General features: G+C 38.3%; 1 protein-coding gene across 1 annotated transcript; it reads left to right on the forward strand.

The window, feature by feature from the left end:
• Positions 1-1084: 1084 nt before the first annotated feature.
• pop1 (POP1 homolog, ribonuclease P/MRP subunit) lies at positions 1085-24832 on the forward strand. Its single transcript, XM_065270612.1, has 16 exons — positions 1085-1242; positions 1450-1525; positions 1602-1706; positions 4896-5071; positions 5213-5473; positions 8679-8766; positions 8856-9034; positions 11940-12157; positions 13487-13574; positions 13652-13760; positions 15329-15448; positions 15795-15910; positions 19041-19229; positions 19440-19594; positions 19670-19831; positions 23943-24832. Exons 2-16 carry the CDS (start codon positions 1450-1452, stop codon positions 24550-24552), a joined length of 2652 nt encoding a protein of 883 aa, XP_065126684.1. The 5' UTR covers positions 1085-1242; the 3' UTR covers positions 24553-24832.
• Positions 24833-24835: the final 3 nt, after the last annotated feature.

The following is a 24835-nucleotide window of genomic DNA, read 5'->3' on the forward strand; positions in this document are numbered from 1 at the left end:
CAATCTCATGGATGGAAGGTTTTCAGGGAGCCCTTGACATTTAGGGTTGGTTTCCCGCACAGGGATGATCTTAAACCAGGTCTAGACCTTAGTTTAATTAGGAAGTATAACTAGTTTTAATAAACGTGCCTTACTAAAAACATTACTCGTGTGCATTTTGAGGCAAAACAAAGGGCACTGATGTATTTTAAGATATGTCAGTACAAGTTGTTTTCAGTTTGGACAATTCTTACATTTATTTTAGTCTAGGACTAGTCTAATCCCTGTCCGGGAAACTGCCCCTTAATATTTTTTTTTATTCCAGGACAACATGGAATCTTTTTTTGTGAATTCAGTTAATGTTCTTTTCAAGAGTTGCAGTATTGCTATTTGTTATTTTTACTGTAATAATACATTCAAATTAAACTTTACCTGTGTTTTTTGTGTTGAAATGTTTGTTCATATGTAAAGTACAAGTATCACTTTGTTAATGTTTATCTGAATTCTAAAAATAAAGTTTGACGTTAAACTTTTATACCCTGTGTGTCTTTAAGTATTTGTTACCTAATGAACATTAACTAGATACTGATGATGATCATGAAGTAAATATTTTATCTCAATAGTCAAATGGAAAACAATGATGTTGCATCAGTTAACTACATAAGAACACGGCATGAGACGGGTGTCCTGGATTGTGTGGCCTGAAATGTGGGATTTTCCCCCATTTAAAATTATTATTCTCCAATGAAAGGTTGGATTTTTGTAGATTTTTGAAATTAAGAATCAAAAGTATTATCGATGCAGATTTATTTTCACAGCCGTCTTTGGTCATATTTACAAAGGGTATGAATAATTTTGAGCACGACTGTATCTCCGTGGCCGTGCTGCTTTAACAATGTTTCTTTTTCACCAGCAGGTGTCGACGTCATTATATTTGTAGTCAACGCTTCGCAACGGGGAATCACGTTCGATTGATTATTAAAACTTTTCACAAATTTGCAGATCATCTTCTGACAGTAGAAAACACATATTGCTTGACATTGTGTGTGACAACTTAAAGGGTTTGTGTTACTATAAGCCTGGTGTTTATTTTATTTTATTTGTATTTAACTGGACTTCATTTCCCATCAGCCTTGAACCTTCAGAGCCGGAAGTGAGTTCATATCGCGCACGTGTGTTGTGAAAAGGCACGGGCTGCAACGAAACTCTCACGAACTGTGAGGTGCTTTACAAATATTACACGGATATTTCATCGCATTTAAGGTAAATTCTGTATGTGCTGTTACAATCCTCATGCTATTTAATTAATATTCTTTCAAACGTTTAACCTTTCGTTTAATAATAAATCTCTCTGTATAAAACTAAGCGTCTGTCAAATGCCTTAATGTCAATAAATAACGAAAGCCTGTATATATAGTTTGTTAAATATGAAGAGGTTGTTTTGTTTTGTTTATTCTGACTGTTATTCAGATGACTGGAGCAAAAGATCGAATGAGACAGAAAAAGATGAAAAATCAGCCGAGAAATGTGACGTACAGCGGCACAGGTGATGGTTTTGTATTTGTTTCTGTTTCTCATCGCTGAAATGATTTTGATGGTAATCGAGTTTTTGTCATTTGCAGGTCGCGGTGTGGAAAGAGGACAAGGGTCACAGGTCGGTGGCTGGGTCAGAGGTCATCAGGATGGTGGTCAGGGTTACAGTCAGGATCTGCCCAAATACATCACAGGTGATCAATCTCATTACCCAGATATCTGTCTTCATTTATTCACACTGATATTGTTCCTAACCTGTGACACACAAACACATTTCTCTTTTCCATAAATTAAGACCCATAAGTGCTCCCCGAGTAAGTTTTCTTGTGAACACTTAGGGGCAGTTTCCCAGAAAGGGATTAGCTTAATCGAGGACTAGGCCTTAGTTTAATTAGGAAATATAACTAGTTTAAACAAACATGCCTTACTAAAAATATTACCTGTGTGCAATTTGAGGCAAAACAAAGGGCACTGATGTATTTTAAGATATGTCAGTGCAAGTTGTTTTCAGTTTGGACAGCTCTTAAAAATATTTTAGTCTAGGACTAGTCTAATCCCTGTCCGGGAAACCGCCCCTATAAATTAAGTCTCATTTATTTGCACTTTATTACAACATTTCATTGTTTCAAATAGGGCTGCACGATTACAGGAAAAATTTTGATCACGATTGTTTTGCTCAAACTTTTGATCACGATTAAAAATACGATCATTCTTTTAGTGAAGAACTTCTATTTACTTCAGTATTTTTATTACACTTTACAGCCATTTATATAATATTATATACATTTTATAGGCCTATATTATAAAATATTTTATTGTTTTGTAATATCCACAGCTCCCATTCTCTTAGATCTTTTTAAAACATGTAAAATAATTCCGCAAAATTCCGCATAGATTTTGCAAAAGAAATCCGCAGAAATAACAAAAATAACTCCTTACACAGATTCCTTACAGCTGTACGACTATTGCAGCAATTAAAGCAGTTCAGTTTTAACTGTCAAAATTATAAAATATCTTTTATTTATTTTAGAGCCTTTTTTGTTTGTTAAATTAAGGTTTTTGATAATGACCAAGCGGATAGCGGCCGACAGCTAACGTCATGTTGACGACTTGTTTGATCAAATGAGCCTCTCAAATCAACAATTAACTTGCCTACAATAACGTCTATATAATATATATATTTTCAGCATATAACAATGTTAGTTTAAATGTTTATTATCAACACACTATTTTTTTTAAAGCGGAGGGGGGCTGCTTTGTTGCTCGCAGACGGCGGGGTGCAGAAAAATAATGAATCAAAACAAAACTAAATAAACATGAAACGAAATAAACATGCAGGTTGCCTTACCTTACACATTCGCTATGCATCAATTAAAATTCAAGGCTTTACACCGCATTTTTACATGACTACCGAAAGAAGTCTTTTATAGATTATGCACAGTATTTAAGGTTTTTATTCAGTTCTCCATATTCCCCGATGCGCTGAAGGTCCTGCTGCTGGCGGAGACGCTAAACACCGTTGTAACAGGTGCATTGTAAATGTGCGTGGTGGACTCGTGCGATAGGTTAAACGTCTTTCTTTTATAATTTATCATTGTCTCAACGTTTCTTTTAATTAAATTATTATATATAAAGGTGGAGAAGCCTAAAAAATCCAGAGGCCTGGCCGCATATCAACTGTGATGTTAAAATTGGTCCGAAACCCGACCCAATGGGCGTAAAAAGGCTGAAATGCAGGGCTCTAATATATATTTATATCAAATTAAAATTAAATAAAAACAAAACATTTTTGAATAAAAAATGCCTATGATATGCCTTTTATGTGGCAATATTTTTTTTTAAACCCCTTGCTGCTCAAGGTGCTTATTGGACACATATCCTTGGCTAACTTACATGATACACGATCCGTTATTGTTGTCTGTGTCGTGGATGGTCGGGGATTTTTTATGGTTGCGGCTTGTGTCTTCAGCTTTTGAAACTCTTGATCTTTCACGTTTGGACGGAACAAGAGCACAGTTTGTACAAGTCTCGTGACTTACCTGATCAACATCACTTTCCTCAAATCCGAAATATCCAAACAATGGAGTAGGCCTATTTGATGTATGAAGTATGACCCTTTTTGAGGAATTAAACATACATATTTCTGCACTTTCTTCTTGTTGCTCTGCCATTATGTTCGAATGACTGTAAATCTCGTGATGCTAACGTATTTCTACCTTAACACAGACTGCACTTGCAAAGAAACACTCCGTTTACTCTGACTCCGCCCATAACAAAAACTTTGCTCGATTCTAGACCGTGTGTTTTGTGCTTGGTCTTTGCACATTAATCGCGACGATTGTCATTAATTAATCGTGGGGCACGCATATCGTTATCATGATAAAAATACGATTAATCGTGCAGCCCTAGTTTCAAAGCAGCTTTACAAGAAAGTCGTAAAAAGTAAAACTGATATTAATTTTCTAATTTATACTATATATTATTATTACAAATGTATTGTCCTTTTAAATAGCTTATAATCTAATATAATTTTATATACTTTTTCATGGATTATAAAGCACATCAATTAATATAAAGAAAAAGGGAATATTTTAAACTAGACATTTATTTCGATCTTACATTGCAACAGAAGAAACAAATGATACAAGAGCAGAAGTTTTACATAAAGAATTGCATTAATACCATGAACAGCAGTGTAAAAAAGCATAGAGAAGTTATATCAACATCATCAAAGTCCCGCTGTAGTCAATAATTTTATCACTTAAAACTTCATCATAATAGCATATGTAAAAGTCAATTGTGCAGCTTGGACCATAGATATGAATATGCAAATTAGTCCTTGTCTACACCCCTGCACCACCTTGGATATATATATATATTAGACAGACAGACAGACAGACAGACAGATAATGGTAACTGCTACACTGGGCAGTTTCAGACACTTTTCAAACTTTTAAAGCCCAGAGTATAGTCTCTTTTTATGTCTATTGCCAAGGTGGAATGCACAGCCTTGCCAAGCATATTTTATTTGACTTATTTGCAGTCTCTTAACATTTAAAATTTCAATCACGTTTTACAAAGTCATGGCTTTTTTACGTATTAAGACTTTATTCATCAAAGTCAGATATGAGAATCAAACCGGAAGTGTACTTGACAAGACAAGTTTGATTTGTAGGCAACAGGAAAGAAGTTTTACATTTTCAGGCTCTACCTGATTCCCACATTTTGTTAATTGGTGTTCCACTGAAGATGGTCTGCTGTGCAGGTTTAGAAGAATGTGAGGATTAGTCAATGATTTCATTTAGGAATCAATTTATTTCCAGCATTGCAGTGTGTATGCGTGTGTGTGTGTGTTAACAGTAGCAATGTTATGTTTCCTGCAGCTTCTCACTTTGCCAACGCTCGTGCAGCTGAAGTCAACGCCATGCTTAAGGCCGTCAGTAAACCTGCAGGCAGCTGTCACGTATTCAACGCGCTTCCAAAACACATGCGCAGAAGAGCAATGAGCCACAACACCAAGAGACTGCCGATTCGTCTGCGAGAGGGTGCTCAGAAACTGGTAATGCACACGCTAGACCCCTACATGCTTAATGACACCGTGATCGCAGAAGCGTTTGTTAAAGTTGCTGTGGTTTGTGTGAAGTGAAATTCTGGGATTCTTATTGTCGTATCTATGTCGGTTTTGTTCCCCTATATTTAGATGGAACGCAGTCAACAAACGGCAGAAAAAGAGAAGAAACAGACGCCCAAATGCAAGAGTCGTAAGGCTCGTCGTCGTCATGGCAACCTACTTCTGGAGTTTAATCGCAGACAGAGGAAGAATAAGTGGCTTGAGACGCATATTTGGCATGCCAAACGTTTCCACATGCTGAAAAGATGGAGCTACTGTCTGCCTCACAAACCCACCGCAAAGACCTTTAGATCCAGTTACAGAGCCATGAACACGCATGCCTTACTACAGGTTACAAACACACAAACACTCGCTGTAAAGCTCAAGTAGATCTTGGTTTAATAACCTGTGTTAGCACAGCACTGCTTTTAATTCCAAACACTCTTAACAGGTGCCTTAACAGGGAGCTACACTGCGACCAAAATGGTCGCATATGCGACCTTTTGAACTGCCGTTGCGACCCTAATTTTTAATGGGTCGCAAATGTGCTACCTAATGTTTTAGACAATATGCTATGATTTACTATGAGCATTTATTAAAACAGAAATGTGGATCTTAAGAATACGTTTTATAACATGCTCTGAGCCATCAACACGTTGGCTTCATTTTGGGTGAAAGCACGTCGTGTCTCTCCCTATCAGTGTGCGTAGCGTGCTCAGCTGTTTCTCAATGAATTGGTGTGGGACGCAAGCGCAGTGTCTTCCATGTTTCTGAACTTGAGCAGAGGTCTTTCTTCACAGAGGACGCGGGACTCGTATCGTTCCGGGTTTATGTTTTAAATGGTCTGTCGGGTCCGGTTACGTCCTAGTTTAATTACTTTGGGTCCCAAGTCTGATTAATGTTGTGTTTATAACCCGAGTCGATCGGAAAACGGCCATGAGCGCTACCGCGCTAAAGCTCGAGTGCAGTTTCAGCGTGCCTCCGGTTTCTATGGCGATGGTTCTTGTTACGACCACGCGCTGCATTTTCTTTCTCACATTTTTTTAATAATCTTATTATTAATTAACCATATATTTTCTAAAACCATATCCATATTAAGTTTGGACAGAGATTGTAGCAAAAAGCAATGCTAATGTCAAGCCAATTGCACTGAACGAGCAAAGCAATGTAAAGTCTGTCACCGGGACAGCAAGTAGACTTTTAAATCTGAAATAATGAGTGGATTAAGCTTTTTAAATCGGCAAGAGAGAAATAGAAAGATAGAGCAAAAGCAGTAAAAGTGCCTTTCTAATAGAAATTATTAGCATTATAACATCAGTCATAACATCAGTCACATTTATAATCTATAGACCTGCACTGTCTATTAATATACTATACATAGTATTGTATTAATTAAATTGAGTTTGATAAAAGGGGTCTAATTGCTTCATATATCAGTGCAAAAACAGTAAGTCTTTTCGTGGTGCTTTGACAAACAGTGTCAGCTTTGTTAATGGCAAAGAAAGTTTGGGGTGGTTAGATTGATGAAATATAATGTGAAATTAATATTAATTTTCAATGAATCAAAGTATTGTGTTGTGTCACACATTATTAGTTCTACATCACATGTATAGTAGACCATTATTTGTCAGTGGGTAATAATTGCCCTTTTCACCGGCTACCACCACCAAGTAAATTTCAGATCTGTGGGAAACACTGCAACGTTTAAGAAAACAAGGCGGCATGTGGTTTAAAAGATGGCAAGTAAAATAAAAAGCATATCTGTGCAATACAGTTTCATTATTGTTCATTATTATCCAGAGCGCCTTAATATAACTTGAAAAAAATATGTGCGACCAAATCATATTTTGCACCAGTAACTGAAAAAGTTGGTAGCGCAAGTGCCACCAGTGGAAAAGGTTAGTGTAGTTCCCTGCCTTAAGCCAGTGGTTCTCAAACTGGGGGCCGCGAGATGGTGCCAGGGGGGCCCCAGTTTTATGACATTTTATAAAATACATTCATTCATCATGAATTCTGTGTAATCAAACCTAAAAAAATAAGGCTGCTAACCAACAGCACTACTTTGTAAAACTTAAAGGTATAGCGGAAGATTTTCCCGAATTATTTAAAAGAACTGCCCCTCAATATTTAAAAAAAAATGCTCCCGAGAGGGAACGCCTGTTAAACGCGTGCACGAGACAGAGAGAGAGCGTGCAGGAGCTCAGTTCTTCTCTTCGCTCTGTTTACAAGTTTCTGTCGGCATGTTTACCGTGTCTGTGCGGTTCGTGACTTGTGCCAGGGCTAGCATCGCAAATCATAGCTTACATCAACTTTTACTAGCAGTGATTTTAAATGGATTTCTCCAAATAGCATGACAAAATGTTCCTTTCCAGTAGAAACTTCGCGTGGGAAGCCCAACCTGTCCTTTTAGCTCACGCCAGCGTGTGAAATAGTCTCCCATAAACGTTCTGGTCTTGTTTCTTTATTTATAGTCCTTTCTCTTCTTGTCATACAATTCGTAGACACTTTTTCTCTTGCGACCCTCAGACATTTTGAAAAAAACACAGTGAGAACGCGACCTTCAATGAATGGTTGAAACCGTAGCACAACACACATACACGTGAAAGTGCGCATGTGCAGAAAACGAATGTAGAGGCGAGCACGTACGACGGTTATACGTCAACATATAATCAGAATGATTGACATCTGGGATGACCAATAACAGTGGTGATCCACCCGGAAAACGAAAATCTTCCGCTATACCTTTAATATGTTTTGTTTAATTAAAATGTTACATTTTAGAACAGTTTTTGTCATAAATTTTCTTTGGGGGGGGCCGCGAAGGAATGCACCGTACACAAGGGGGGCCGCATGCTGAAAAAGTTTGAGAACCACTGCCTTAAGCAAACAACACTAGCATACACTCGCAGTGTGCTGTAAAACTACTCAAATATCATGATCCTAAGTTAACCTCTATCTCCATACTGAAATTCCTGATGACCAGACAGTCATCTTTAATGAGTTGGTTAGGTATTGGTATCTGGGATGCCGTCAGCCTGAAGAAAGTTGTGTACACTGTGAGTTTATAAAAGCTTAATTTAGCTTTAATGCATGATGTGTGAGTTCTCATAAACAAACCACTGTTGAGATTGTAGTTTCACTTGAAATTAGCAGAGGCTTAGACCTGGAAATGGTGTTTTCCTTACGTCACGACTGAACGAACAAGAATAATTTTGACAATTTTGTGCTTTTAATAGTTCAATATACACAGTGTTTCAGCTTTAAGGTGTTTGCAAGACACATGCACAGTTGTTTGTGCAGTTGTTTTGACCAAAGCATTTGCTGCTGAGTTAGGGTTAAAACAGCTAAAAGTGTTTGATTACTAAAAATAAGCACAATATAGAGTGTAAAAAGATAACAGGCAATATTAAATCAAATGAAAGACAAAGATTCAAATGCTCAGAAATATCAAGTTTACTGCTGGAGACACAGTCACTTGAATGCTTCTTAGGTTTTTCTCTGTCAGGGTTTGAAATGTCTAGTTTGTATATGGACTCTCTCGTGATGTCTTTTTCAGGATTTGTCATATTTCTGTTGTTTGGAGCTTCAAGGTCCTGAAGAACAAATACTGAGAGCTCTCGGACGACTCGCCAGCAAACACACAGGTTTGTTTGTTTGGGCGTTCGTGTCAGCACAGGCCGTGTAGTTCAAGAATCATGTAGTCTCTGACCTGTGTGTGTTTTGTTTTTTCTAGGTCCCACGTTTGCTGCCGAGTTGTTTCTTTCAGGTGCGCGTCAAGGCAACCTTCACCTCTACAGAGCGGACCAGTTTCCCCATGGTTCTCTGGGACCGGCTGAGTTCCTGTGGAGGCCCCGGGTTCCTAATACATCAGACAGACAGCTGTGGATCTGGGTCCATCCAGCCCTTAAACCGGTGAAACATTTGTTTATCATCCGTGACAGATGAGTGAAGTAATGTTATGAACTACAAACTGCTGCTTGATGATAGGAGCAGAAGAAATCTGCATTTACTCTTGCTCTATTTAAATAGTTAGATTAGTAGAAACGTTTGCTCAAACTTTATCACAGCAATCCTATGTGATTGCGAGAGAGAGCGGCACGGTACAATAGTCAAAAAAATGATCAAGGTTATCCAAAGTCATCTCTAAAAGGAAAAATCACCCAATAAAGCTATTACATAGCTGTTTTCAGGACATTCTTATAACCCAGTGGCAACTCATCCACAGTCCGGTACTGGATCGCGACCCTGTGGTTGGGGACTCTGTCTTTACTCTTTCCCTGCCAGCATTAAAAAAAAAAAGTTGTAAGCAAGTCTCTGACTTCAAACAAAAAATAACCCGTTTCATCTTAACTTGATTAATTCTCTTTTTTTTATCAGCCCTGCATTCTGCACAACAAACTTGGTCAGACATTCATCACCAGATCACAATGAGTATCAAAAGTCTGTTAATTTCAGATGGTTACAGTTATTGTTTTCAATAGCCAACCCCTAGTTAAGCCTGTTAAATACCAAATTAACATCTTGTTTATGTATACTTTCATTCCTTCTTTTTGATGCTTGATAAGAATAAAAAACGGAATCGGCCAATTTGTTTGTAAAAAATCGGTATCAAAATCGGCCATGAAAATCCCTGCATTCGTGCATCCCTAGTTTTTTCTGCAGTTGAAAATAAAAAAGGTATTTTGTACCTGTATATAGTGAAACTAAAGGGTTAATAAACACAAACTGATGGGCTTTCTATATGATGCACTCGATATAATATTAAGCCTTATATACAACATAAATGTATTATACAACGTGCATATATCTGCACAAAATGCAAGACTTAAACTAAGTTATGTACTAGTAAAGTTTAACGCCCGGTGTGGATGTGCACAATAAAAGCACGCTTTGAAACACCTTCAGTCAAAGCACAAGCTTCATAACATTAAGCAGCTTTAAGTCTTTTGCTATCATTTTAGTGATAAGCTGTGTTGGGTCGTCCTCTCAACTGTTCTTAGTAGGGGTGTGACGAGATCTCGCGAGATTAAATGTGTTTCGCGAGATTACTCAAATAAAAGACTGCATCCTTCGGAGGTCGAATTTTTAAACTGCATTTACTTCATCACTGTCTTATTAGAGACCATTAACAATTATAAAGTTTACTAATTATTTAGTTAATCACAAATTGTTGTAATATGCTCACGACTTGCAAATGTAATGCTCAGTTAATGATCTGAAATAAACCTCGATGACGTATGCAGCTTCTCTTTAAACCTTTTACAGTGCATGCATTATATTCTGTCTATTACTGCGTGTGCTCTTTTGTTTGGGTTTCCAATAATGTTCGTTTGGCAACTCGCATGAAGGCGTGAGACGCGTTGTGTTTGTCTGTTGATCAGTTTCAGATGTGAAGTCTCAGCAGATTAAACCCTCACTCAGAGTTTACATGATTTAATGTGTGGCTGTATTTAAAAATGAAGGTGGCTGTATCATTTCTATTGTAAAGAAATGGACATATATTAAATATTCAAATGGATTTAAAAATTGTTTGGCTAAAAATAAGCGTTTCTCTCCATCTAAAGTGAAAGTGAAAGTGAAGAATGCGTCCACAAGACGAGTCCACTATCACCCCCTGCAGGCATTTGTTACAATACATACATAATCATTTTATTTATAGGGCACAAATGTAATGTTTGTTAATGTTGTTTAATGTAACTTGGTTTTAATACTTTATTTGAACCAATTGCATCTTCGTTATTATGCAATTTTAAATGCTACTGCTCACTTGGGTCTATTTTTATTACCCCAAAATAACAAATTACTTCATTATCAGTTAGCAAAATAATTGTTAGAGCCAGTCCTTGATTAGTTAAAACATTTAAAAAATAATGTGATTTCAGTTTCTTATTCATTTATTTTATCATTGAGGGTTTCTTAAAAAGTGTAAAAATATTGTCTCGTCTCGTTCTCGTGAACCCAATCTCGTGTTTGGTCTCGTCTCGTGGATTAAGTGTCTCGTCACACCCCTAGTTCTTAGTCAAGATTTAATGCTTGTATGGCTCTCTGGTATCTCTTGATGTTTAAATATGAGATGATATTTGCATCACAACATCCTTTTAAACTATAATGCCTCAGTGATGTGCGGTGTGTTCGGCTCCACAGCATTGCGTGGTCGATGGGTTGCCGCGGCGCGGGTGAGCGGACTTTATCTGTTTGTTTTTTTAATCATGCATGTTAACGTTATTGATGTCATACGCCGGTCTGCGTAGCTCAACACAACGTCAAACACGCACTCAGTCTTTACTACCACAGGCGCTTGTAATGCTAACCAGACATCCAAATGCCGCCATAACTACAAAAAAATAAATGAACATGATCATTGTTTTCGTGATCGAACATTGATGCCACGTTCGAGTACTTAAGCAATCGAGTACCCGTGCCCATCCCTAATACCCATTGACTTCCACTGTAAAAAAAAACAAATACTGTGGAAGGCAATGGGTACCATCCACTGTGTGCTTACCATCGACTATCAACGTACCTTTTTTTGTGTTCAACTGAAGAAAGAAACTCCTACAGGTTAAGAACAACATATGGGTCAATGTTCTTGGGTGACCTTTCCCTTTATGGGACTTCAGTATGTGTGTGAGAGCCATATTCTGCTGCTGTGTGGACCTAACCGTGTTTTATGTTTAGATTCTGCATGATTAGGATTTGTCAAAGTCTTTCTCTGACACTGTGTGTGTGTGTGTGTGTGTGTGTGTGTGTGTGTGTGTGTGTGTGTGTGTGTGTGTGTGTGTGTGTGTGTGTGTGTGTGTGTGTGTGCGCATGTTAGGATGTCCTCTCTGAACTGCTGTTGGTATGTCAGTGTTCTGACGTCTCGTCGACCTCTGAGGAGATTTGTACTGTTGAAGAGACACTTACAGGAAGGAAGAGGAAGAGAGACGATGAAGATGGCATTGATTCTCCCTCTAAAAAGCTTTTGGGCGACGGGATGCGGGCCGCTGGGACACCTGTGTGTTGGCGGTCCGCTGATACTGCTATCACAATCAGGTAAATGCAAAACATTGATGTTGCTTGATGCTGTGAATATTAATGAAGGTTTTTCCTGGCTGAAGATAAGGTGGAGGTGGTGCTATCCTGATGAACATGTGCATGTGTACCGTGGCTCAACAACACACTTAACACTAAAATGTTTCATGTATAATATTTAAAGGATTGAAGAAAATGACAGTTATTAACTTTTTGTTTTATAAAACATTCAATTATTTTAAAACAACATAGCAGCAGTGTTGTTACATTTACAGCTGTTAAAAATGAAATGAAATATAAATTTAGCAGTGTTTGGCAGTCTTTGGTGATAGCTGATGTACATGGTCATAAACATCGTCTGTCACCTCTGTCATCCTTTCATCCACTCTTGACAAAGAAAACTAATTTTTCTGCATCCATTGCTTAATATTATAAAAAAGTATTGTTAAGATCCTATCCTTTGCTTGAACTAATAATAGTGTTATATTTAATAATCATAATGAAGCACTTATAGTTTCTTCTACTATAGCTAAATTCTCTGACTTCTATCATTGCTGTTATATGAATATATTCCCTCATGCCAGTCAAAATGACTTAACTAACTTATATCGCAAATAATGCAAATTAAAAAATTGTTGAAAAGCTAACGTTTAAAAACACCAAAGCACCAGAACTTATCTCTTTCCCCGCCAACGAGGAGTTATCTCGTCAATTAAGAGAAAATATTTCCCTGCCAATGACGCTTTCCTGACTAGTTTTTACAGTAATCTGTTATTGTGCTATTACCCAGTTTATAAAAAAAAACTGAAGCGAAAACGAATAAAATTAATTTTAAACTCTGTATATGTTTTGATAACTGTTCTGAATCTGATCTCTAACAAAATTCCTTTACAAAAATGCTATTATTTCAGCGTTTGCCCAAAATGTGGTATTTTTGAAGAAACCTACCCATATTTTAAAGGTTATGAAAAGAGAACACATGAAGATAGGATTTGTTTGTTTAAAAGCAGAGGATCTGCTCTTTCATTTGGTATATTTGTATGTTTATATATTTATAGAAAAAAAAATTTACTGGAAGGCATTTTGTGAAACTTGTGAAAATCACAAAACTTTTTAAAAACAATGTAAGGTCTTGTGTTTAAATATGTTCTTATCATCTAAACATTTATAACAGCTCCATTAATGTAAAATTTTTCAGGGCTGCTTCTGTAATTTTCTCTATTAGACAAAAGTGAACTCAACAGCATGACAGATTCTGGCTAAATGCAGTCATGATCAAATCATACAGACGGTTGTTTCCCAGGCTCTGGATTTTTTTCACTCCACCTTTAATCATAATATTCTGTTTAGCGACCTCACCATGGAGATTGTGCGTTATCGTCTGATCGGTCCTCTGGCTCACTTGGTGCTCACAGACACACTTCAGCCAGCCAATGAGGTAAGAGCTCAGTGATGACTTTTCACACTCATGTCAGCGCGTCATTTACATGCAGGTATTCTCATTTTTTTTTACAGGATAAAGAGACGGCCGAGCCGTCTGGTTTCTGGTGGTCAAATTACAGTAAAGATCAGACTAACATGAGCGTCCATCAACAACAGAGAGGCACATTTCATCTTCTGAGAGGTGATGATGATTAATATCACATGATAGTCCAAGTGTCTGTTTAGGTGCCCTATACTTTATTAACACAGTTCAACAGGCCTGTTCACGTGTTCGGACCAAGTGTGAATATTTTTTATTTCAATCAGACTAACGGCAACTTTGCAACAAAACACATTTGGGATGCATTCTGGGAAAGCCTTTCGGATGTCACGCTGAAACATTTTCAGAAAAAAAGTCAAATGTCCGTTTTTTTGGTCAAATATAGGTTTTTATAAAATTGTTATTCTGTAACATCCTGTCTATCTTCTCTGAAAATATCTAGGCATAATTCACTTTTGCTACAAAATATGTTTTTGGTCTATAGGGCTATAGCTAATTTTGCCCTTCATGACAGCTGTGCGGGGGGTGAATTTTTTTATAACTAATCCGTTTATATTTAGCCTTAAAGTTCTGCAGGGAAGGAGACCAGAAGCCGTTTTAATAAACGGATTAAAATGTAATCTTAAATTCTGGCATTAAACTGTAAAATGTGAACTGTGACTGACTGTCGTAACACTTCGAGTCTGAACGCCCGCAACGTATTTCACTGATCATTATTGACTGGCTGAGGCGCTACCCGCTAGCCAAGTTGACTCTTGCGTGTTTTTTAATGGAAGGTTGCCATCTCCGTAATATAAGCATCTTTGCTGAAAGTACGCCGCAGGTCTATGCTTGGAAATTATTACAACAAACAGTGTATCAACGACTCGGAACGCGAGGTGAACAACTAGAAAAATAACACTTGATGATAGTGAAACTTGTATTTTGACATGGACTTTCATGCGACTGTTGCAGAGTGCCCGTGTGAAGTTATACACTGTGTCTATTAGTCATTATATTTCATTACGAGAAAAATTATCAAAACACCAACTATATTGACTCATTTTACAATCCAACTAGCATGTTATTTAGACAACATTAAACCTTTTAATTTGCGTGAGGATGCTGGCGTTTTTATGCACACTTCATGTCATTGGCTATATAACACTGCAGCAAAGGCTTATTGCACTGTAAGAGTTAACAATTATTAGATTGATTGATTGTTAATTTAAACGATCATCGAATATGGGAAATTGCATAAATTGACATCCATAGTTTACAATAATGTTCAAAACAAGTGTGTTTCTTGTGTTCAAAGTGACCATTTTGTATCTTTAACAACATGTATAGTGAATAAAATAAATCTTTCACCACATTAAAGTGAGTTTAAATACTTGATTGTTGTGCTCTTATTTTCATTGTCTCTCTTTAAACCCATTTTTCCAAAAATTCCAACTTTAAATAACCGTAACATTTGCTATGAAGGAAACAAAAACCCATTTGAAAAAGCCTTTCTAATGGTATTAAAACAAATTTCATCATGTGATGGGTTTTCCCAGGACAATTTTAAAAATGGCATTTTTGTTTGCTAACCCTAACATTATGTGAATGTCTGTGATGTATCATCATTTGCATAACTGAATGTGTGTGTGTGTGTGTGTGTGTGTGTGTGTGTGTGTGTGTGTGTGTGTGTGTGTGTGTGTGTGTGTGTGTGTGTGTGTGTGTTTCAGGACTTTGCTCAACTGGAGAGCTTCCAGCAGGCTGTGTGTTGGGACTGACTGTAGAAGACCCAAGACTCACTTTACCTAAGAGATGTGGTAAACCTGTTCCTGACCTACAGCAGAGCCCAGGTACGTGCTCTGTGTGTGTGTGTGTCTGCGTGCGTGCGTGTGTGTCTGCGTGCGTGCGTGTGTGTCTGCGTGCGTGCGTGTGTGTCTGCGTGCGTGTGTGTGTGTCTGCGTGCGTGCGTGTGTGTATCTGTTAGACCCTGAGCTCTGGGAGCCTCTGCGTTTCCATGCAGATGAACCAGGTTCAAATCCTGGCAGGATCTGATCTGAGGTCTGTCTGTCTCACACACGCTCAGCACTCAGTCTCACTGCAGCAGTGCAAGGAAAAATTATGAATACTATGAGTATTTGTCAATGTGTTTGCAAGCGTTTGTGTGTTTGTGTTTGTGTGTTTGTGTTTGTTTGTTAGATGATGACCTGGTGAGAGATTTGGTTCTTAGAGGAGTTGCAGCTCATTGCAGTGATAGCGTGTTGTGGGATGCATCTGTTAGACACAACGTGACACACAACCGAATGTCCGAACAGGTAATTAAACATGCGTGTGAACTCGCACACTAACTCATGCTACAGAACAAACAAGGGTTTTTCCGATTTTGTTACCAGTTTCAGAAATGGGGCCAATACCACAAAAAATTCTGTCATCAGAAACCGCAAGTACTTGAACCCATGTACCGTTCCAATACTAAGACCTAGTTATGCTCGCTGCAAAGCAAAACTCATTTCTTCTTCACTGCTCTGAATCCAAGCACAGGAAGTTGCCACATATGACCACTGTTTAGAGCGGTGAAAAAATGAAAACGTGCAGCCGTATGCCCGCTGTTTGGCAGTATTAAAGACTAGTAAAACGGTGACGTGTCTCATATGCCATGCTGCAATTTTGATGGGTGGCATCTCCGCCGAAGAACAAGAATGGTACACTCAAGTCTCTGTCTGTACTTAGTGTTTTTTAAGGAACTCTTTTTGCTTTTGTATTTAAAAAATGAAATACCTTTTTATATTTTACAAAATTGTTTCTGGGATTTATGTTTTAGAGAGATTATTTTGTAAAATATCCTCCAACTCAAATACCCTTTCAGTTTACAGTGATAAATTTGTGGCTGCATTTGAAGTTTCACTTAGGAAAATAAATATTATAAAACGGGCAGTTCTGGTTCTTCATTCTGATTGGTTGAAACGCGTTCTGAACTGTAATAAAGTACCCCCAACGGTTCGGACCGCATTACATAGACTACAGCAGCAGTGGCAGTGATACTATGATTAATGAAAATAAACACCTCATTCTTTAATCATATTAATTTGTCAATAATCTTACAATTAATGACGATATCCAGATAAGTGTCAATAAATATTGTTGTTTCCCGGGGGGTATTAATTCAATCCGCTATTATCCACTAGGTGGCGCTTTTACACAAGTTAAACACTGAAGTGGTGATACAGTGCATTAGGGAAGCTAAGGGGGCTTCGTCCCTAACAACGCCCCTTAGCTGTTATAAAGCACTTTAACCCACTGCTTCTTGGGGCTTATTGCTTTAATGTTACTATCAATAATAATAAAACTGCTCTAGTTCACTGCATGTATTTGTTCATGTTTATTAAAGGAGCATTTCACCCGTAGAAACATTAATCTTTATTGAAAGTATGTCATATTTCTAGTCGAAATGTAACATACATTTAGAATTTGGTGCCTATTTGACAGAGAAAATTTTTTGTTTGCAGTCTCACTCCCTCAACAAAGACATTGCACTTCCTTCTTTCAATGATGCAAAATGATGATTATTACATCATTGAAAGAAGGAAGTGCAACACTGAAATCTGTATTTCTCCTGTCTCAGCGGCAACTGCAGCAATGATGCACGACCATTCAAAAACATGACTGGGGTTTTAACTAGACAAAGCTTAATGCAAATGGGTGAAGTGTCCCTTTAAGGAATAAGTCTAAAGCACACCATAAAAAAATTATATCTGTTCATACAGGGCTAGTAATATATACAGATACACACCCAGGTATCTGATTAGTACTGTGTATCGGGAAGAGAAAAATGGTATCATCTCTAAAATTAATGCCTGTAGATTTTAGCGCCCGTCATTGACAAGCATACATGTGCGTGTGTTTGTGAGCAGTAGGGATCAGTGCTGTTTGTTGTGAGCATCAGGATTATTTAACTTCTCTTTTAATGAGAGAGAGCACAACCCATTTGTGATATCTAAAATAAAACTTACTGCGGAGGAGTAAAGGAAACTTCTCTTGTCTCTGTCAACTTCACGACGTGACAGACGACACTTTGTGTACACATTGTGTATCTTGATACCCGCTATTCATCATGAGAACATCTAGACCCTTTTACAGCTCATGTGATCAAATAGCCTGCGTGCGCATTTTGGCAATAGAAGTGGTGTTATTCCCCATTGGTTCTAAAGTGTTAGCAACTCGTTTCCCAGCATTAAAATGTCTGGTTGTTGCATTTGGTTGCACTTATATAATGTACGTATATTTGTATCTGGCAAGTGGCAACTTTATTTTTGGCCATCTGCTAACATCTTTTATCCACTCCACTATAGTACACGGATCTGCAGCTGTGTTGAAAAATGTAATAAGTCAACTTTTTAAATTAACTTTCTCTGTCTGTGTTGCTTCACTGCTGATTCTTACCATACTTCCGTTGCCAAACTGTCCACGCATACACTGCCACGTCATCTTTGTGTACAAACAGTAAAAGGGTCTATTAACACACGCTTTTTTATTTTGCTATAATATATAACACTTTAAACAACAGTTCTTTCTGGTTCTTGAATTTGATTGGCTGAGAGGCGTTTCCATGCAGTTATGCGAAATTCCCACTGTATCATTATGGGAACGGCTTCACCGTTTATATCGTTTCACCACAAGTCGTATTTGTGATTGGATAAAGCTGCCACCAGAGCAGACGGTCACACATTCACCTGCACAAACGCTCTTTCTTAGCACTTTCTGTGTTTATTCCTGTCATAGCCAATAAAGTAAATACTACAACAAATAAGAACATCTAAAGCGCCGTTATTGATCACCAACTTCGCCTCTATCTTTTCGGCTGTATAAGTCACAGAGCGCCATTTTAACCCTTTTACAAATTTGTTTTTAACACCTAACCCTAACACGCTCTACACGCTTTCATCACATGCAATAAAAACTCACACCTGGTAGTCAAAACAAACGTCTGAAAGGGTTACTCGTCACCCCGAGCTTAAAATCTGTGGTGAAAGGAAGCAGTTCTGGCTTTAAAAGACTCTGGTGTTGATTTTGCTTTATCTGCACACTTTTGCTGTCGAGCTGTTGTATAAACACAACATGGCTCTTGTAGTCGCGTGATGTGGCTCTATATCAACATGGCTGTGATTGAATCGTGCCTCTGGCCTAATCACAGCTGTGTTGATAAAGAGCTGTATCACACTTCAGCTCCAGCCATGTTGCTTAAATAAACTGTAATGCATGTTATTATGTGTACAAAATATACATCTATGGTCCTGACCTGCACTTTATCTATTGGTTCAGTTTAATTCATAAGAAATGCCAAAAAGTCTGCAGATTCTGTCTGGCCTTTCTCATTAGTTTTTTTGGCGTGCTTCATACTTATTTATGATTATTCATATATTATATCTGTGTGTGTGTGTGTGTCAGGAGCTCAACAGGATGAGGAGTGAGATGTTGGTTCCAGGTTCGAGGCTGAAGGCTCCTCCGCAGGCTCGTGTTCCAGTACTGTTGGTTCATCAGTCAGGTCGTGTGCATGGTGAGGATCGGAGACATTGGGGATCTGGCTGGGATCTCCTGCTTCCGAAGGGCTGGGGCATGGCATTCTGGATCCCTCTGGTAAAGATTTTACATCTAATCTTTCATGACTGATTTCTCTGAACAGAGATTTTTCTGCTGAAATAGTTCTTATTTTGACATAAATAATCAGTTTGTAAACCCTAACTCATAATGATATTGTTTTTTTTCTGTCTCTTTACCTGTAAATAAAGGCATTTAATTTTAAAGAAACGTTTCAAGAGTCTGTTGTTTCACTGATGTCTGTTGCAGGTATATCGCGGCGTTCGTGTTGGTGGCCTGCACATGAGTGTCATGCATTCTCAGTTTAAAGGTCAACCTCATTTCCCCCACGATTACCCAGATTGCCCTGCAGGGACCCTGTTCCAATCAGAGCAGGAGGCGGAGCTTATAGACAAGTTTAAAAGGTGAGGAAAACCTTTTGTATAAACATAATGAAAGTGTTTTGATCATGTATATTTACTCGAGTGTTTCACCGCTAGGCGTCCTCCATCGAAGCGGACTAACTACATTAAACATGGATGCCTTGCGCCGTTCCGTTGTCCCTGGCAACAGCTGACGGAGGAGTGGGAGGAGCTTGTAAAGCTGAGCGCAGAGACCACGAGCAGCTGCAGAACCGGACCACCAGAATTCACAGTACTGAGGTCAGACTCTAGATTTATGATGTTGACACCAAGGCTTTGAACCGGTTCACAGAACGAAAACCAGAAACTTTCAAAAAATATGTTCCAGAACAGAAACGTTTATTTAAAATAGTGGTAACCGGTTAATACCGTTATTTTTTCCGTTCTTTGACAAGATTTCTGTCTAAAATGACTCGGTGAAGTTCACTTCCGGTAGTCGTTGACTCATCAGAGAAATGAGAAGCTTGCCACTAGCAAGAAGCCTACTCAAGCCTAAGTCTCTAATGCTCAATCATAAGAGGGAAATATTCTAGGCTACCAAGTATCTCAATATGTTTGTTTTTTACTAATTAGTGGTGAAACGGATCACAGTTGATCCATGATCCGAACATATCACGACCCACGGTTTGGCTCGCATGCCATTCGCGGATTAATACGCAAATTTAAATAAGGGTGAAAGTTGATCATTTGCACATGTTTCAAGGCTTGCAAATGTTAACATTTAAGTGATTTTAAAAATGTACTCCCTAAAAGACGCTAAAGTGAGCAATTTTCTGTACACACATGCGGTTGAATGTGTCCGGTCCAACTCTGCCCTTCAAAGATCAGAACTTTTGATGTATAAACTTGAGAGAGAGTTGTGCTACTGTGTCTCATACTGTAGCCCATTAAAACCCATCTGGTGAATAAAGCACTGAAAACCAACATAATTTTCACTTTATGTGGAGCGACTGTTTATGCTGCATCTTCTTCCCGAAGCACTGTTTGGAATTCGTCCTCAATCTGTGTGTGTGTGTGTGTGTGTGTGTGTGTGTAAGTGCACTTAACAAATTAAGACATGTCAGAATTACAGTTATGCCGCTTACATAAAGCTGGGCGTACACGGTGCGAATTCTGACGGTCGGAACGTCGTGAGCTCTCGCACACGACACGAGTGAGTTTATACGAAAATAATTCGGACGCAGTCACACACGACAAGATTTTACTGTACGACTTGACGAATTCTGATGTAAGCATTTTCACACCTGTGAGGATGAAAGGGGGTTCCTTTCGTTGTGGCAGAATGTACAAAAAAATAAAACAAAAAGAATAGGTTTAAGATATTGGCTTAGTATATAAAACAGCCTGGAATTTCTGTTCTTTTGTATTTCTATTTATGCATTCCGAAATTGCAATATAGGTCTAGTTCTGTGGCGGTGAAGGAATTTCTCTGGCAGTGATTGTTCGTGCTAGCACATATGCGGTTTTACCGTCTTAATACATCATGTTTGTGGTGCCAAGTAAATATGCTATTATTAATGTTACATATATTGTTGCTTTTTTATAAATATGACCGTTCAAAAAACACATTCAGTGGGCCTATTTATTTATTTGTAAATGCAGAATGAGGAGCAATGAGGTAAAACGCAAGCTAACGTTACACGTCTTTTCCTTTATAATTAAATTATTAAGACAACACATCTATAGCCAAATATTAATTTGTAAAACGAAAATAATTTAATTTAATATAAAGCACATTGTCTAGGCTTGTTATGTGCAAATGTTCGGTCAATGCGGTGTCTTGAAGTAAAAGTGAGACCGCAGCATTTATGCTCCTGTAACTGCACAAAATAAATGCCATACAGAAGGCATTGCATATTAATATAGGGCATTTTCACAGTAGGCCTATATGTTAATTAATATATAGCAATACAAATATAGTATGAAAACAAATTAATCATTATTTAAATAAAGTTTCAGAGATAGCCTACATTTTTAGTCATTTAAATGTTCTCATCATTTCAAAACAAGCTAAGGCTACCATATAACTTACACTGGGCTATATCATTCATTCCTTTGGTCGAAAATATGTAAAAGAATATATATGTGGGTAAAAATACCGAACAAGCTCAGTTGTTAAAGCAGAAGCTCCATAATAAGATGGGAAACATCGTCTCCGCATATGATCATCATGTTTATGTACTCTCTCAATAAATGCATATCTTATAGCCTATTAAACATGGACATTCCGTTGCTTTTTTCTGTCGCGACAGCCCTTTTAATATCCAATCATTTATGAAACTACAGCAACTTTGGCACAGCTTGGATTACACAAAAATTGCGACATTCTTTGTACATCCTGTACTATTTAAACCAGTGGTCTCTGCACGGAGTCTAATAATTTTTAAATGTATTTATTACATAATTTAGTTGGCTTATTTTATGTTTACATTGTAAATAATGATAAGACATATTAACAAGTAAAGAAAAATCAACAAGTAAAACAAAAAAGTTTTAATATCATCAGCCTCGTTTAATGCATTGTGGTAGCACTTATCAGAACAGCGGTATAGCCTAAAACAACTACACTCTCTCCTGTTTCCACACACATCCAAAGCTGTGACCCGACATCACAAAAACACATATGACAGGTTTTTTTCAGGCAAATAAGCTGATCAAGAGGTCGTCACTGAAAGGACCTGTACATATTTGTCATGATGTCCGGTCACCGGAGTGTGTATGTGCGCGAAACATAGTCAGCTATAGAGTAGTCATCAAGATTTGAGGTAGCAGTGCTACATTTGTCTTTCTTCTTCTGCGTTTTGTACATTCTGATTGGTCAACTTCAAGTGCTTTGCCAGATCGTCTCGTACACCCGCACCAACACTACGAATTTATACCGACAGCTCCCGAACTTTTTTGACATGTTTAAAAATTATCGGGAGGTCGTAAGGTGCTCGTAACCTGCTCGGCTCCGCTCGTAATTCCTCTCACACGGTGCGAGCCGCGACCATACGAGCATGAACGATTTGCTCCCGAGGAAAAAAAATCGCATGCGAGCCCCTACGACAGCAAAAATCGCACCGTGTACGCCTGCCTTAAGGTAACCTTTTTTAAAGGGATAGTTCACCCAAAAATGAAAATTCTGTCATCATTTACTCACTCTCAGGTTGTTACAAATCCACATAAATTTCTTTGTTCTGATGAACAGAAAGGAAGATATTTTGAGAAATGTTTGTAACCAAACCATTTGTGGACCGCATTCACTTCCATAGTAAGATAAAAGAATACTATGGAAGTAAATGGGGTCCACAAACAGTTTAGTTACAGACGTTTCTCAAAATATCTTCCTTTCTGTTCATCAGAACAAAGAAATTTGTATAGGTTTGTAACAACATGAGGGTGAGTAAATGATGACAGAATTTTCATTTTTGGGTGAACTATCCCTTTAATGTTTGATGACAAAATAGAGACTTAAGGAAAATAATGTAGACTAATAATTTAAGTTTAATTTCCTAATGATCAGCCTACTTATTTATATGTCCCATAGCTGACATGGAACGTTATTAACCGGTTCGGGAACCCATTTTTTTTATTGTTCTAACCAGTTCAGGAACGTCAATTTTAGGGTTGAACCGAAAACCGGAAACGTTAAAATACAGTTTCTGTTCGGAATGAACCAATTGGGAAAAAATTCTGGTTCAAAGCCCTGGTTGACACACAATCAACACCAAATTTACATCAAACTTAAAATCACATTTAGTCATTTAGCAGAAGACGCTTTTGTCCAAAGCTACTTACAAATGAGGTAAACAATAGAAAAAATACAATGTGATCAAACTGAATCTTTCTGTATTTGCTCACTAACCCAACTGGATGTTGTCTTTGTTGTAAAGAAGTGGGTAACTTTTGTATTACGCTGTTGGCCAAAATTTCTGATGTAGGGTGTAATTGTTTATAGTTCTAGAACTTGATATGCTTTAAGACAGGTAAGGTCGTCTCCTTTCCCATGTAAATGTACATGTAGTAAATGTAGATGTGTGTGTGTGTCTGAGAAAAGAATACTGACCGATGACTTTGATAGCTTATGAAGAACAAATCTGTGTAATTTACTAAAGCAACATCATTACTTTCATTTGTGCTTTTCAATGGATGACATTTTTGTGCACAGCGGAGTGCCTTGCTAGGCTGAAGTTTTTCATGTACTACAGTGACATCACAACATGTCCGTCCACTCCAAATCCATGTGACGTTGTAGCCTGCATGCATCTCTGTTGTGCTGAAAGAAATACATTTGACCACAAGAGTGTTTTTCTAAACCAACTAGATTTGTTCAAGTCTGCTGTAACGTCACGCTAATCGTGTGTTTCAGGAGTCGGACTGCTTTGAGGCAGCTGTCGGCGTGGTGTCGTCCTTGCTCTCGGGGTCGGCAAGCGACCCGTTCGGTGCTAACGCCTGAGGCGGCCGCAGCTCTGCAGAGGGAATGGGGCCAGAGTCTGATTTGGGTGCGATTACGTTTGTTGTGTAAGGGACAGCCAGCTCTACATGCCACGGTTTGCGTCCCCACAATCTCTGATCTTCAGCTTCTGCTTAAAGACAGTCGAAGCGGCGGCGCCCTGGAGCCCCTGCACAAAGACCACATCAAAAACATGCTGAAACACAAGACCAGGCCCACGTCTAAAGACTTCACCTCAGATCTACCCAAGGACGGCAACGAGGGTTTGCCCGTCAGGCTTATGAGGGGCGTTTGGCCACAGCCTCTGCCCAGCGTGTTGTCTCACTGCAGTCGGCTGACGCTGGGCTGGGTTCAGAAAGGTGATTTCTCTCTGGCAGCCGGTTGTGGTGAAGCTCTGGCCTTTATCAGCGTGTCGGGGCTCCTTCACATGCTGTTGCAGCAGCCGCAGGAGCAGCGGGGCATAGTTCTCCTGCGAAATCCCTCATCCCTGCAATATCGTTACGCTCAGATCAACATCGATATTTAAACAAGAGACTAAGCATCACGTGACAGAACTGCACTCTTTACGGTCAGTGTGATATTCTGAGATCAATTAATAAGTTGCCGTTTTGTGGACTTTGTTAATTCAGCACCTTGAACTCTTTGATGTGTATTGGTGATGAGTTATTTAGTTATCAGGTTTAAGTACTGACCGTTCATTTACTTTCAGTGTGCATATTTTTGAATTTAATTTTGATAAAACTCTTCTGTTTCAGCTAATGTACAAATACATTTTGGTTAATTAATAAATCTTCCAGTAATGTGTGCAT

This window comes from Paramisgurnus dabryanus, chromosome 13, assembly GCF_030506205.2.
Source record: "Paramisgurnus dabryanus chromosome 13, PD_genome_1.1, whole genome shotgun sequence".
Classification (NCBI taxonomy): Eukaryota; Metazoa; Chordata; class Actinopteri; order Cypriniformes; family Cobitidae; genus Paramisgurnus; species Paramisgurnus dabryanus.